Source organism: Chelonia mydas, chromosome 1, assembly GCF_015237465.2.
Source record: "Chelonia mydas isolate rCheMyd1 chromosome 1, rCheMyd1.pri.v2, whole genome shotgun sequence".
Lineage (NCBI taxonomy): Eukaryota > Metazoa > Chordata > Testudines > Cheloniidae > Chelonia > Chelonia mydas.
Window position 1 is genome coordinate 47,906,402 of NC_057849.1, and position 14,772 is coordinate 47,921,173.

Consider the following 14,772-nt stretch of genomic DNA (forward strand, 5'->3'; position numbering starts at 1 on the left):
GCTTGACCTACAAAGTAACCATGCCAATCTCAAATGTTGCAATGTATATGAATATTGTATCGTGAAATGTAATGTGTAAATATATATAGAGGAAGAGGTTTGCTGTGTAACTTTGGATGTGTGGTATGCTCTATACCAGTGGTTTTCAAACTGTGGATTGGGGGCTCCACGTGCTGCCCCCGCCCCAAACACTGGCTCCACACTCCCATTGGCCAGTTCCCAGCCAATGGGAGCTGGGAGGGCAGTGCCTGCAGGCGAGAGCCACACGGAGCTGTTTGCGCACCTCCGCCTAGGAACCGGACCTGCTGTTGGCCGCTTCCAGGGAGCAGCATGGTCCTCAGTGCCAGGACAGGCGGGAAGCCTTCTTCTGCACCCCAGCTGCACCACTGACCCGAAGCCACCGGAAGTAAGCCCTCACCCCAACCCTGCACCCTGCCCCAGCCCTGAGCAGCCCCCAAACCTGAGGCCCCTCCTGCACCCCAAATCCCTCATCCCCAGCCCCACCCCAGAGCCTTCACCACCAACCCAGAGCCCTGACCCCCTCCCATACGCCAACCCTCTGCCCCAGCCCTGAGCCACACTCAAGCACTGAGCCCCTCATTCCCAGCCCCGCCCCACAGCCCTCACCCCTGAACCCCAAACCTCTTCCCCATCCCTGAATCCCTCCCACATCCCAAACCCCTCATCCCCAGCTCTGTTGGGTCGCGGGCATCAACAATTTTCTTCAACTGGGTCGCCAGAAAAAAAGTTTGAAAACCACTGCTCTATCCTCACCTTCTATGCTCGAGTCTGATCAATTCAGCATAGCTTTACTGTGTGCCAAATAAAGGAACCCGAGTGAGACGGGGCCTCAACCCTCACTACCAAAGCCAACATAGCAATCCGTTGGTCACTGTCAACACCAAAGGTGTTCATGAAGGGACTGTTCCCCTAAGAGGGAAGAATCTGGAGCAGAAGCTCCTAATGCAACCTGCATGCATTTTCTTCTCAAAGCAACAAAATCCTCAGTATGACAAAGAGAAAATGAGCATTTGTGTGAATTCTCAATTCCTGTACAGGACTCTTCTTTCTGCTCTACCCTTTATACCCAGAGTAATAAAAAAATGGCTATTAGTAGTTACAGCAAGGCTCAGGAAGGGACAACATAGCAATCAGTGACTTGTCCAGAGAAACAGACCCATTCACAGCTTGCCAGCTGCTTGAACGGATTCATACCCAGGCATGAATCTGGTAATAATTTTGCCATCACAGTAAAGGTTTGCAAAGATCCAAAACTTGATTACATCATCCATTGCTTGGCAGTGGTCAACTGTAGACAGTTATCTCTGGTGGCTCAGATTGCTGGTGCTATGCACTGGGACAATCCCTGAATGCTTTTTCTCAAAATGTACTTCCAGTTCCTTCTAAATACATGGAACCACTCAGCAGAGACCATGCAAATTAGGTGTCATTCCCAGGTCGTATCCAAATGTCCCTTTGTGGGCAGGTAAGTATGAGCAACATGCAGAAAACCAACCCAATTTTCACTGTAGCCCCTTACATATGCACTATCGAAGCAAGTCTTGCAGTATGGGGAGCATACTTGGAGACTGATTTCCAAAATCTCAGAGTACACGCTTTTAGTTCTCTTCAACAGCCCTATCAGATGCATGTGTGAACAAAAACATATAAATGTGACCACATGGACTCAGACCAGTGGTCCACTGAGTCCAGTATCATATCTGACAATAGCCAGCACAAGTCACTTCAGAGGAAGGTGCAAGAAACCCTGTAGTGGGCAGTTATGGTGTTCATAGGGGAAGTTTCTTTTTACTTCCCATTAGAGGTTTGCTTAAGACTGAAGCATGCATGTTTATATCCCTTCCAAAGCCAAGACATAAGCAGACATCAGAACCTCTCTGTGATAAAGGAAATAATATCCTGGGTAGAGAAGAATGTGCTGTTTTTCAAGACAGTTCACATAAAGCATGCAGAAAAGAGGAAAAAGCAGAACTGAAGTCCCACCTCATCCCACTCCACCACTGGCCCAGAAAGCACTTCAGATTTGAAAGACAACTAAGGAACCTCCATTGCACCTGCAGAAAACACCAGTCCTCTCGAATTCTTTGATTTAGACCTGGACAACCTACAGTTAACAGGATGGACATGAGAAGAGAAGTGTAGTTTATCAGAGTTTCTCCATTAGCATCATAGATATTTTTTGGTATCCAGACAGAATTCAACCAGGAAATTGCAATGATTGATCTGGTCAAATTACATTTTTGTGTGAGGAGAAACTGAATGCTCTCTGGGGCAAAGGTTGTCTTGTTTGTACAGTGCCCAGCCCTACGGGTCCAGGGCTCTAGATGCTACCATAATATAAACAATAATAGTAACCACAAAGTTCTGGTGATCTCATTTACACTAGTTTCAGAGTAGCAGCCGTGTTAGTCTGTATCCGCAAAAAGAAAAGGAGGACTTGTGGCACCTTAGAGCCTAACAAATTTATTTGAGCATAAGCTTTCGTGAGCTACAACTCACTTCATTGGATGCATCCGATGATGAAGTGAGCTGTAGCTTACGAAAGCTTATGCTCAGATAAATTTGTTAGTCTCTAAGGTGCCACAAGTCCTCCTTTTCATTTACACTAGAGATTCTCCAGGATGGTTCACTGGAGTCCTACAACCAAGCACCATGGAAAAGTGGGTTCTTCAGGCAGGCACATCAGACTCCTTATCTGAGTATCATCAGGTGTCAAAATTAATCAAAATAACAGATTAGACAAGCCTGTGGCTGGCTTTTTTTAGTTGCCATCACCTTGAAAAGATAAGTTTGGAATTAGTTCCTCTGTCAATACAGAACCACACTACTGTTGTCATGAGGAAAAAAGTTACTTGTACTGCTCCAGAAGACTTTCTCTTCAGATGAGTTTTTATTTCCACAGTTACTGGTAAATAGGGTTTTCCCGTCATTTTGTTCTAACCCTTTGCACCCCTTTGGAAAGTTGTGGCATGTATGGGCATTCTTAGAGCTCTAAAGATATTTTTCAAGCATATAGAGTATACATGCCAATTGTACCCTGTTCATCTCATCCTGTCCAAAATGCCAAGTCCTTAGGACCTCAATGTTCCTACAGGCACAATGTTAAAATCCTGCACCAGTTGGCATGCTAGGAAGCCATTTACAAAGGAGTCAAGCTCACTCTGTGAGGTCTCTGGTGGCATTGTGGGTAAAAGGATATGAGCCTAATCTGAGGAAGATTTGCAACATGGATTTCTATTCCCCTGCAGAGGCATCCTTTGGTAGGAAAGTGTTGCTGGGTCGGTTCCCAAATAATTCCTTAAATTATACAGCTCTTACTTTATATGGGGGGAATTCTTGTTTCTGCCTAGTATTCTACTGTAATAATAATTAAAACTCTGCTTCTTTCCCCCCACTTTTGTGATTTATTGTTTACTACTTCCCATTATTGGTGAATGAGGAGAGAAGCTGTGCTACAGAATGAAAAATTTCTTACCTGCTTATTTTCTTTCTGCTAGGAGCTTTTCTCCTCATTGAACCCAACCTACTAGTCTGGGAAATGACTGGAATAAAATTTGTAAAATTTGAAATTTTTCTCTAAAAGGAGACTTGGACATATAATGATCTTAAGTTTATTTACATATCATATCAAATTGTTGTCTTAATGCTAATAATTGACTGCTGGAGTATTTCTGCAGCTCTGAGAGATCTCTTCTGGCAGCCAGAGCTGAAAGGTGGGGCTTAGTCCTAGAGCCTCCAACAACATTAGACCACCTCCAACTTCCACATGCAGGAGGTATTACCTGTTAGCAACGAATGAAGAGAGAAGCCACTAACAGAAAATTATCAGATCAGAAATGTGTTATTCATGTGACACACAAATCCTTAAGGCTGTAATCTTTGAAGTCAGTGGAACTACTCACATACGCCAGGTTAAGCATAATCATGTTTGCAAAATCAAGATCTTGTACTCCTGGATGCAGATCCAAACATTCCAGAATTTGGGAATATTTAAAGCTAGGGTTTTCGTTTAGGCTCATCTCTATATTAATTTCTACCATGAGAGAGACCAGGCATTCCATCTTCCTATCCAGTGAATATGTGTTTCCATGGAAGCTATCGCTGGAGGGCATTGGTAGTGAAATTTATTGGGTAAATATAATTTGCTGTCTGAATAATGGTGGTCTATTTCTTTCGGCCTGTGTCTCCTCAACCTTTTCCTCAGACTTCCAGCCAAGGAAAAAATAAAAAGATATTTGGTTATTTTTTATTGGATGTCTCTCTCAATTAAGTTCTGAATTTCAGCTGCCAGCTTATTCTGTCCTTGTACGGGCTTTCTGGATAGCTTAGAATAGGAGTACTGGGCAGACAAGAAGTTTTATGTTTCATTATCAGAATATAGTTAATTAGCTCCAGACTCCATAATTTACCTTTTGTAGTTTGTCTTGTTAGTAACATCATTACTAATTATTGTAACAAGACATTCTAAAATTATTGTTTTTCAGCTAGGGAAATGCTGTCTGTACCTGACTGATATTGGTGCTGTTTTCTTGGAGAAACAACCTTTCAAAATCCAGTTATTTTCACTTGTTTTTTCATAGCTACTAGAAAAGGGCCTTCCCAGCATGCAACAGTCCCTCTTGCAGATGATCTACAGTCTTCTTAGTTATATGGACTTGTCAGGTATTCCTGTTAAACAGTTTAACATGGAAGTGTTAAAGACAATTGAAAAATATGTGCAGGTAAATATTGTATCTTCCTTGTATTAAAATATGAATTGAACAGTAGTTACTGTGAAATATTAAACTTTCATATATGAACTTAGGAATTACCATACTGACACACAATATCTAGTCCAATATTCTCCCTCTGTCTCTGCTGCAGCCAATACCAGGTGTGCCAAAGTAAGATGTAAAACTTTCATAACCCACTATAAAATCTTTAATTGGAATAAAATACTTCAGGTCAAGGAGTCTTGTGCAGTACAAGCACCTTGTCTGTGCCTAACCAATGATAAATAATAATGTACCTAATTGCAAGTAAATGCAAAACTGTACCATGATACCATGGCAGAAATCTCTTCCTGACCTAGCTGGTAATTAATTCATACTCTGAAGTATGAGGGTTGATGTTAGTCCTTGTAATTTTATCCTTCTCGTTTAACTGCAGTTGTTATTTACAAAAATGTCCAATCCTTTAAAAAAAACACCTTTATTCTACTAGCACTATTTCTAGAACTCAATTTTGTGCTGAATTCCAAAATCTATGAATGATTTCAGTATTTAACTTACTTTAATTGTGTGTCATCACTTTTAGTAGTTGTTAAGATTCGTAGTTAATAATGCGGCTGTAAAGGTATTGTTAATTGATGTAAATTCTTCTTTCAAATTGTTTTGACAAAAACAATATCTACTTCTAGAGCATTCACTGGAGAGAAGCCTTGAACATCTTGAAGTTGGTAGTTTCTCGCTCTGCCAGCCTGGTTTTACCTTCCTACCAACACAGTGATCTTTCGAAAATGGAAATACATCGAGTATGGAACAGTGCTTCAAAGGAACTGCCAGGGAAAACTTTGGAGTTTCATTTCGATATTTCTGAGGTACTGTATATATCACAAGGAAAATCTACTAGTTCGGACCTTAATTTCCATCTTAGTTCGTTATGAAAGTTGAAGAATTGGGAAGCAGGGAAAATTTCAAGACATCATCTTAAAAACATTGTTTTAGATCCAGAGTTAAACTTAATACCTATATGGGAAGACCATGTTCTTCTTTGAGTAGTGTGCCTCTGGGTGCTTCACTTAAGGTGCATGAACACCTTTGATAGGAGATTTTCATTAGTAGCATCTCTTCAGCCCACATATGCGCCATTGATATTCTTGTGCCTCACACCAAGGCTATATTAGGCTGCATGGACGAACCACCCTTTTCAACCACTTCAGCCTGAGTGACTGATTTCTTGGGACTGAGAGCAACCTGAATATTTTTGATTGTTTGTGTAAGTGATATGTATCACTAAGTCCAGCTTGCTTGGGTGGCAAAATAGACTGGAGTGCCCAATGGAACTGTCTGTGACTCCAAGGTAAGACTCGTACAGTGATCTAGGAGTTCACATTTGTTCCTGGCTTGGTGAAATCTAATTATAGAATATACCACCAGTTTGGGGTGTCTGCCCTGCTTTTGACAGTCTATGATAAGATTGGCACTCTCGGTCATGAGCCACTCCAGACAACGTGACAGAAGTGATAACATTGGGCTATACACTCCATTTTACTGCCCTCCCACCTCCTTGTTCCCCTTCCCCATCCATCTATAGGGACCCCCTCTTATGACTCCCTGTTAAGACAGGAATTAAATTCCCTTCTTTGGTTAGGAGCAGTTGAACCTGTTCCTGCTCAGCACAGGGGGAGAGCTTTCTCTCTGAGGTATTTCCTCAGACCATAGAAAAACAGAGGGTGGAGACCAATCTTAGATCTCAGACGCCTAAACAAATTCATAAAGTCTCAGAAGTTCAGAATGGTGACTCTGGCAGCTATAATTTCTTCTCTAAAATCAATGGATTGGTTTTCAGCCCTTGACCTTTAAGACACATACTTCTATATAACAGTACACCTGTCCCACAGAAGGTTCCTGCATTTTTTGATAGGCCAGGATAATTTTCAGTGTCGGGTGCTCCTGTTTGGCCTCTCCTCGGATCCAAGAGTGTTTTCAAAGGGTCTGTTGGTGGTTGCTTACTTGCGTCATCAGATGATCACAGTATTCCCATACCTCAATGACCGGCTGCTCCAAGGATCAGTCATGCCACGAGGTGTCATCTGCCATGCAAAAACACTTTCCCTGTTCTTAGATTTGGGCCTATAGATGAATGTGGAAAAATCCACACTGACCCCCATTCAGAACATACAATTTATAGGGCCATCCCTGGCTCTTTAGTAGCCAAGGCCTTCCTTCCCATGGGCAAGTTTGTAACATTATCAAAGCTTGTCAGAACTATTCAAAAGAGCCCTCAGACTTGAGTCAGAAACTTTCTTCAATTCCTCGATTACGTGGCAGCTTGTACCTTTGTGTCCGAACATATGAGGTTACATCTTTGCTATTTCTAGCAGTAGGGGCAACACGTTGGGGGCATGTGCCCCCCCAGATTGCTCACTCATATGGTGGGCTGGGCCCCCTCCCTGCGGAGCAGCTGAGCCGATGAACTGTGCCAGGCAGAGAGAGGCAGGAGCAAAGGAACAGCTGGGAGCAGCATGGAGGAGCTGCTCCTTGCCAGGGGGTCGTAACTCAAGCTGTTCTGGGGTTGTGCCCCTCCGCCCCCGCATCAGCAGGCATGGATCATCTGTGCCTAGGGATGGCTCATCAGTTTATTCACCAAACAAACACATCCTAGACAAGCAGGTGTCACTTCTCCAGCAGGTAAAGCATTCCCTAGACTGGCGAAATGTTCATCACAATGTAGGGGCAGGGGTTCCTTTTCTGTAACCATAACCATGGATGCTCTCACAGTACAGGGGAAATGATCACCCCAGGAAACCTCCCTCAATATCAATCTGCTGGAGCTCACAGCAGTCAGAAATGGGTGGCTTCATTTTCTGCCTCTTATCAGGCACAGATCCATGAGGGTCATGATGGACAACGTGGCCTGTGTGTTCTGTATCAGTCAGCATGGAGGAGGGAAATTCCCCTTCCCTCTGTGCTGAAGCAATAAGGTTATGGAACTGGTACATAAAACATCACATGGGAATTTTGCAATGTATTTTCCGGTCAGACAAAATGTCACGGCTGATGCTCTCAGCAGGTATTTTCCCCAAGACTACAAATGGGAGCTGAATCCCCAAGTTCTGGTCAGCATTTTTCAGATTTGAGGATTACCAGAAGTGGCCCATTTTGCAACAACTAGGAATAAAAAATGCCACATATTTTGTTCAAGGGGAAGGTTAGGTTGCTATTCCCTGGGAACACCTTCCTATTCCCTTGGAATGGGGAAGCTGTTTTATGCTTTTCCCCAGATGCTTTTGATCCTCAGAGTGGTGAACAAAATCATACAGGATGGGATCAGAGTCATTCTAATAGCCACAACATGGTCGAGGCAAGCGTGGTTTCCTTACCTGTTCCACCTAGCTCTCTGTCCACCAATACATCTCCCAATCACTCCTCCACTCCTATCCCAGTTGACTGCTGCATCCCAGTCTGAGCCTTCTCTGCCTCAAGGCGTGGCTCCTCGATGGTTCATGGGGCTAGAGTCATCCTGTTCTGCAGAAGTACAGTACATATTATTAAACAGCAGGAAAGATTCTACTAGAAATACTTCAGAAGTGGAGAAAATTTAGTCACTGGTGTGAACTCCAGGACACTGTCCAGCAATCTGGCCCACTTCTGCCTGTTGTGGAATATCTTTTTCAGTTCAAGAAAACAGGGCTGTCACTTAGTTCTCCCAAAATTCATCGGGCAGCCCTAACAGCTTTTCATACCATTATTGAAAAGTTCTCCCTGTTTTCTCACCCTGCAAACATAAGGTTCACGAAAGGCCTGGGAAATTTCTTTCCACTGCTGAAAAGCCCTACCCCTGTTTGGGACTTTAATCTGATTCTTAAAAGTCTCAGGAAGCTTTCCTTTGAATGGGTAGTGATCTGCTCCTTATCAAATTTGTCTATGGAAACAACCTTCCTAATAACTATTACCTCAGCCCACAGAGTTGAAGAGATTGGGGCCTTAATGGCAGAACCTCCTTTCACAGTTTTCTACAAGGATAAGGTTTCCTTATGGCCACGTCTCAGGTTTCTTCCTAAAGTGTCTTCTGAATTTCATCTGAACCAGATCATTACGTGACAGTTCTTTTTCTGAAACTGCACAAGTCCAACGTGGAGACTGTACTCCATACTCTAGATGTCAGAAGGGCATTATCCTTCTATCTACATAGGACTAAATCATTCCTTAGATTGTACATTTCATTTGCAGACAGGTCAAAAGGCTCTGCAGTTTATACCCAAAGGTTATTAAAATGGATTTTGGAGTGTATTATAGCTTGCTACCAGCACTCTTCTCTCTCCCCCTCCCCTACCCCCCAACGGCTTGTCAGTTACTACACAGTCTTTGGTACATTTCTTCTCCAGACACTGTGCTTTAGTCAGTGCCTCCAGATCTGAAGCAGCAATTGGCAATGCAGTTCTTTCCTCAGTAATGGACTTGACTCCGAAGCTCCCTGATGGGATACTGCTTGGGAGTCATCTGAAGTGGAGCACCCCTAGGGACACTACTCGAAGAAGAAAGAGAAAGTTACTCACCCTTTGCAGTAACTGTAGTTCTTCAGGATGTGTCCCCCTATAGGTGCTCCACTACCAGCCCTCTTTCCCCTATGCTTTGGAGTTTCCATTTGAGACTTGGCAGTGGAGAAGGAACTAAGGGTGGGTTGCCCGCGCAGCCTGATATAGTGTCAATGCAGGGCACAAGGATATCAACAGTGAATGCGCAGGCTGAACAGACACTGCTAATGAAAATCTCCCATCGAAGGCTCATGGGCTGGACACACACCTGAAGCTGAGCACCCATAGGGACACACTATCTCGAAGAACTACAGTTACTGCACAGGGAGAGCAACCTCTCTTTTTGGTTTTGGTTTCAACATATTTTTTCCGAACATGGGATTCCAAAGGAAAAACTCTTAAAACCTGGGGAAAATAATGACATATATATATATGTCGTTATTTTCCCCAGGTTTTAAGAGTTTTTCCTTTGGAATCCCATGTTATATATATCCATGTTATATGTGTATATATATATATGTCTGTGTATGTTACATTTCACATCTTTATAACATAGCTGTTGACTTGATTAATTTAAATACAAATTATAATAAACTCTTCTTTTTAAAAATGTACAAAAATATGTTACCTAAGTAAATCCATATTATCTAGTTTCAGACTGGAGTCTTTTGACAGGAGACATTTTGACCATGCAAACACTTACGTACATACTTAACTTTATGGGACTACTCACCTGATTAAAGTTAATCACGTGTGTGTATGCAGGATTGGAGACTTATTCTTACAACAGCTACTGAGAAACAGGGTTTATAAAGGAAACACTACCACAAAAGGATGTACTTTTAGTATTTTTCCATAAAGGTTTTCTCACTCTTACTGTCCTTGGCTCTCTGAGCACTCTGGCCTGATCCAGCAAAACATTTCAGTATGTGCATAAGTGCTCTGCTGGATCGGAGCCAGAGTGCTCAGCACCCTGCAGAAAAACCTCTGTAACAACAGCCTGTGAGAAATCTGCAGCTGAAATAAGTTTATTTAACAAAATTTGCTTTTCTCCATTGCTCGTTCGGTAAACTCATTTATTTCTGTAAGCTGCTCCTGAATACTGAGGTGCTGGCATTGTTGGGGGTAGAGAAGCTGTGAAGAATATATGGTGGAAAATATACATGTAAAGATTTACATGAGGCTCATAAACAGAAAAACAAAAAATAGGTAAAATTTTGGGCATACCTGTCTTCAGAGTGACATTCATCTACAAGTGAGCTAACAGGTGCCTATATAAGCTCATTAACATTATTCGACATAATACGGCTTTATTCTCTATGTTATTTCAGACTCCAGTTATTGGGAGACGATATGATGAGCTACAGAGTTCTGCTGGCCGAGATGGTAAACCCCGGGCAATGGCTGTCACTCGAAGCACTTCCTCAACCTCCTCAGGTTCTAATTCCAATGTCCTCGTTCCTGTGAGCTGGAAAAGACCTCAGTATTCTCAGGTAGAATTCCCACTAAGTGCCTATAATGGAGCCCCCTATTCATTAAAATACGCCTGCAGCATTGCTCCTGAATGTGACATTGTTTTGCACTATTGGATTTTGTTAGCTGCCAGCTAAAGTAAAAACATACAAAATATATTTATTTATTTATTGCTGTTGCTTAGCATATTGGAGATTTGGTGTAATGTAAAAACTTACGCATGTGCTTTATTTCAAGATCTTGAGTAGTCCCAGTGAAGTTATACCCGTGTTTTAGTGCTTTACTAGTTTAGGGCCTAATGGCATGAATAGACCAGTTTTTAAATTTTTTAAGTACGGAAAAAGTATTAGCTACTGCTTTTATCTATTTCCCTGTATGTATACTTGCTCTAAAATAATTCCTTTAACATCAAACCAGTGAGTCTCTGATCATAGTTTTTCCTAATAACATATCCCTCTAGTTTCCAACAGAATGGATAAAGAATGATGCTAAAATTAAAAATGTTTTTTCTAGAAAAGGACAAAGGAAAAGCTGGTACACGTCCTTACTCTGTGTGGTCAAGATGTGGGGCTGAGCAAAAACCCTTCAGTGAGTCTTGCTGCGTTGTCTGTTTCGTGTTTTGTTATTTTTGTATCTTTAATTTTAAATATCACGAACTTCATCTCCCTGAATTTCAGAGCTGTTTTAATTTATTCCATGTCACAAAACCATCATCGTAGTTAGCACAATCTGGCACATGTTGCATTTCTCAGCACAAACGGCCCTCTCACTTTTAGAGGCTGTGCTTCCAGAACAGGCTATGAAGCAGTTCGGTGGAGCGTTGTTGGATTGCTGGCACTATCACTGTCCAAGCTTTACCTGTTCTATGGATAGAACATTTTCGTCTCCAGTACTGTCAGTCTAGCTCCTTTCTAGATTCAATTACAGAAAAAGCAATGAAGATTAGCACCCTTATCATCCCATGAGATAATGATCCTAACATTACTCTTTAAGGAAATGAGTATTGTCTCATGCAGTGGAACGTATAGTGCACTATTCCAGTTTTCTTGGTTGATCGAGGGATTTTTTAAATTTCAAAGATAAAGATTTGTATTTATTTTCTTTAAAATAATGCTTAAACATTTTAAAAGCAATATAAAAATCTTGAGGACTTTGTGATACATTATTACTATGCCACTCTTGCTATAATGTTGTGGACGTGTTCTCAGTTTGAACAAAACAGGAACCCACAGAATGAATTGTTCTCATCTAAACTGCAGACATTGTTCAGTGGGAAAGGAAAAGCTACTGCTGCACAAATTAGTCTGTGTTATGTTTCCTAATCTCGCCACATGCTTAAGCATGTTTAACTAGAGGTTTTCTGGTGAAAGTATTAACTCATCCCCTTGACAGTCCTTTCAGCAGTGAGCTCTTTGAATTTCATTCCCATAAATGTATCTAAACATTTAGGCAACATCAGTCTGCAGCCATTAGGAGGTAGCTGTTACATTCTTGGACATGTTCCTGCAGCATGAAGTTGTGTCTTTGTACAAGATTTAATCTCAAGGCACCTGTCCAACATAAATAGTAAAAGAGCGTGTTCTAAAAATACCAGCTAAAGGAATTAGGTGTGTACTGGAAATACAGTCTTCTGAATAACCAATTCAGCTTTTACTAACAAGCAACCAAAGGGGAAAGTTTCTCAAAAGAGAAATCTTTTGAATTGTAGGTAATTTTTTCTTCATGTGGTGATTTGGATCTGATTGAGCACCAGACAAGCTTGGTGTCTTCAGAAGACGGAACAAGGGAACAAGAGAACATGGACGATTCAAACAGTGAACAACAGTTCAGAGTCTTTAGGGACTTCGATTTCCTAGATGTTGAACTGGAAGATGGGGAGGTACAGTATATTCTCTATGAAATGGCTTTGCTTAAGTTTTATCTCTGGCTAAAACACAGTTTAACACTTCTTATTACTAAGTAATTCACTCTTTATAACATAAAAATGTAACTATATGACTCTAGATTTGATTTTCAATAAACGTATTTATAATGTTCACAGTGTTGTGACAGTAGCTTAACATTGGCAAGCTACCACACCCTTCCTGTCTGAATCCACTTTAATACACACTGCAGAATTACTACTGAAAGGCAAAGCTGCAGTTCTAATGGCAACACAAATATCAGGTTTCTGTAACTTTAAAGTGAAATTAAAAGCTTTGAAACACAAGTTGTTGAAGATCCCAAATTGTTAACAAAATATATCTGCAGCTTTTAAGAAATTACGTTACAAAACAAAAAAGTTTAAAATCAGTTCTTTCATCAATAACTTGCCAAAACCTGAATTCAAGCCCTCAGGGTTCTGTTACTCCTGCAACAGTTGATGAAATCACTAACATTTGAGCACTTAAAAGGATGCAGTTTCTGCTCTGCCTTGGGCGTCAATGATTTCATGGCTCTTGCAGGAGCAAAACAGAACCCTGAGGCTTGAGATCAGGACTTGGCAGGTAAAGCCTGTCAGTTCACCTTTAATTACAAACGCTTCAGGGGAATTTCAATCAAATATACATTATACAGTTGAGGGATAAGGTTGTTCTATTCTTTATTTTGTTTTAGTTTTTTTAAACCATTTAACCCTTGAGCAAACTTGTGCCAACTGGGAATAATCCTTTCCACTTGAATGGGAAGGGACAAGAAACTCATACCCAATATTGTACATGTCTAACAATGTTGCTACCATTTAAAAATTCAGAAACTATTGGTCAACTATTTCCAAGTATTTAAAATGAAGATCTTTGGCCAGCCTGACAGTTCAGCTGGTAGCACATCTTGCTACCGCTGTGGAGACCCAGATTCAACATTAATAGCCTCGAGACAAAAGTGTGTGCAGCAGAGCTGACAAGCACCCTTGCTTGCACATTTCAAGCCGTATTACAAGCAGCAGTCATACTTCTCCATTGTGAACTCAGGTGTCATAATGCTTGTGATTACGTTTTTTAATTGAGAGATAGAAGAGAGAATGAAGGGATGGAGCAGAAGTAGCGTTAGTGTGGGTTCATGCGTTCAGTTGGACTCACAGAAATCATGAAACCAAGGGTGCAAAACCAGGGAAACATACACTTTCCTTAGCCAGATAAGTAGAGGAGGCCCCAGGGTGGTTGGACAATGAACGCACCCCTCACTCATACCACCAGTCGTTTCCCGTCCCACAGTGCTGAGCCTGTCTCCCCACTCTGAATGTTGCGACCTGGTGCACGGGGTCACAGTGCCTCTCAGGGATGGCCAGGCCAAACCTAAATGGCACTGCACCTCCACACAACCCTCCCCCCGCCCCCCCCTCCCCACAATTTAATGTGATTGGCAGCCTCTGCTCAAAAGTAGCCCATAACTGGAAATGCAAAAGTGGTGGCATGCAAGGATTGAGGTGCATTGGCAGAGTAGTATGAGGAAGCTTTCACAGTGCCAGCCTGTAATATGGCTTCTTAAGCCAATAATGTTAGCCCTCACTTTCGTAAGCACAAAATTCACTTACAGCTTTTTAAAATAAAAATTCCAGGCCCCCAGCCAATTCTGCCATTATCTCTAGTGCTGTCCATGCAGAAGATATCTTTTCCAATAGCATTTTACGTCTCAGTTCTTGAAATTATAGGGTCACTCTCCCTACCAGGCTTCACTCATCCTTACTGTTGTCATTCATGACAGGCATTTTCCTACATAATCATTTTCTCTAAAATGCGGTTATTTCAATTTCAGACCTCATTAGGTAGAATGATAGGGGAAAGAGGCACCCGTATGATATGGCACTTCCCTCTTTGACCTCTTGGAGGAAAGCACTAATGTCTCACTGGATGTAGCTATCTGACAAATAAAAGCAGCTCTTTCTTGAACTATCTGAAATGAAGTCCTAGCATCATTAGTCAAGAATTTAACAATCCATCCAGGCTGATCTCTGGAAGACAGAAAGAGACAAACGTTAATTTAGTTCCCATTGAGTGGGAAAGCAAAATCATCTGCAAGGTCCATTCATGGCTAAGCTGAATAGCTTGCACGAAAAATTTTAA

The 14,772-nt window shown here is 41.7% G+C and overlaps 1 protein-coding gene across 13 annotated transcripts in view; it reads left to right on the plus strand.

Annotated features, from left to right (window-relative positions):
• Positions 1 to 14,772, plus strand: part of FRY (FRY microtubule binding protein) — a 371,144-nt gene that overhangs the window by 306,789 nt on the left and 49,583 nt on the right. For all 13 annotated transcript variants that reach the window (XR_006286421.1, XM_043531626.1, XM_043531634.1 and 10 more), the window contains 5 exons: positions 4,602 to 4,742; positions 5,420 to 5,599; positions 10,591 to 10,752; positions 11,246 to 11,320; positions 12,441 to 12,611. Coding sequence is in view for 12 of the 13 variants with exons in the window: in XM_043531626.1 (XP_043387561.1) it covers positions 4,602 to 4,742; positions 5,420 to 5,599; positions 10,591 to 10,752; positions 11,246 to 11,320; positions 12,441 to 12,611 (729 nt within the window). In the remaining variant the exon portion in view is untranslated. The remainder of the gene's footprint in view (positions 1 to 4,601; positions 4,743 to 5,419; positions 5,600 to 10,590; positions 10,753 to 11,245; positions 11,321 to 12,440; positions 12,612 to 14,772) is intronic.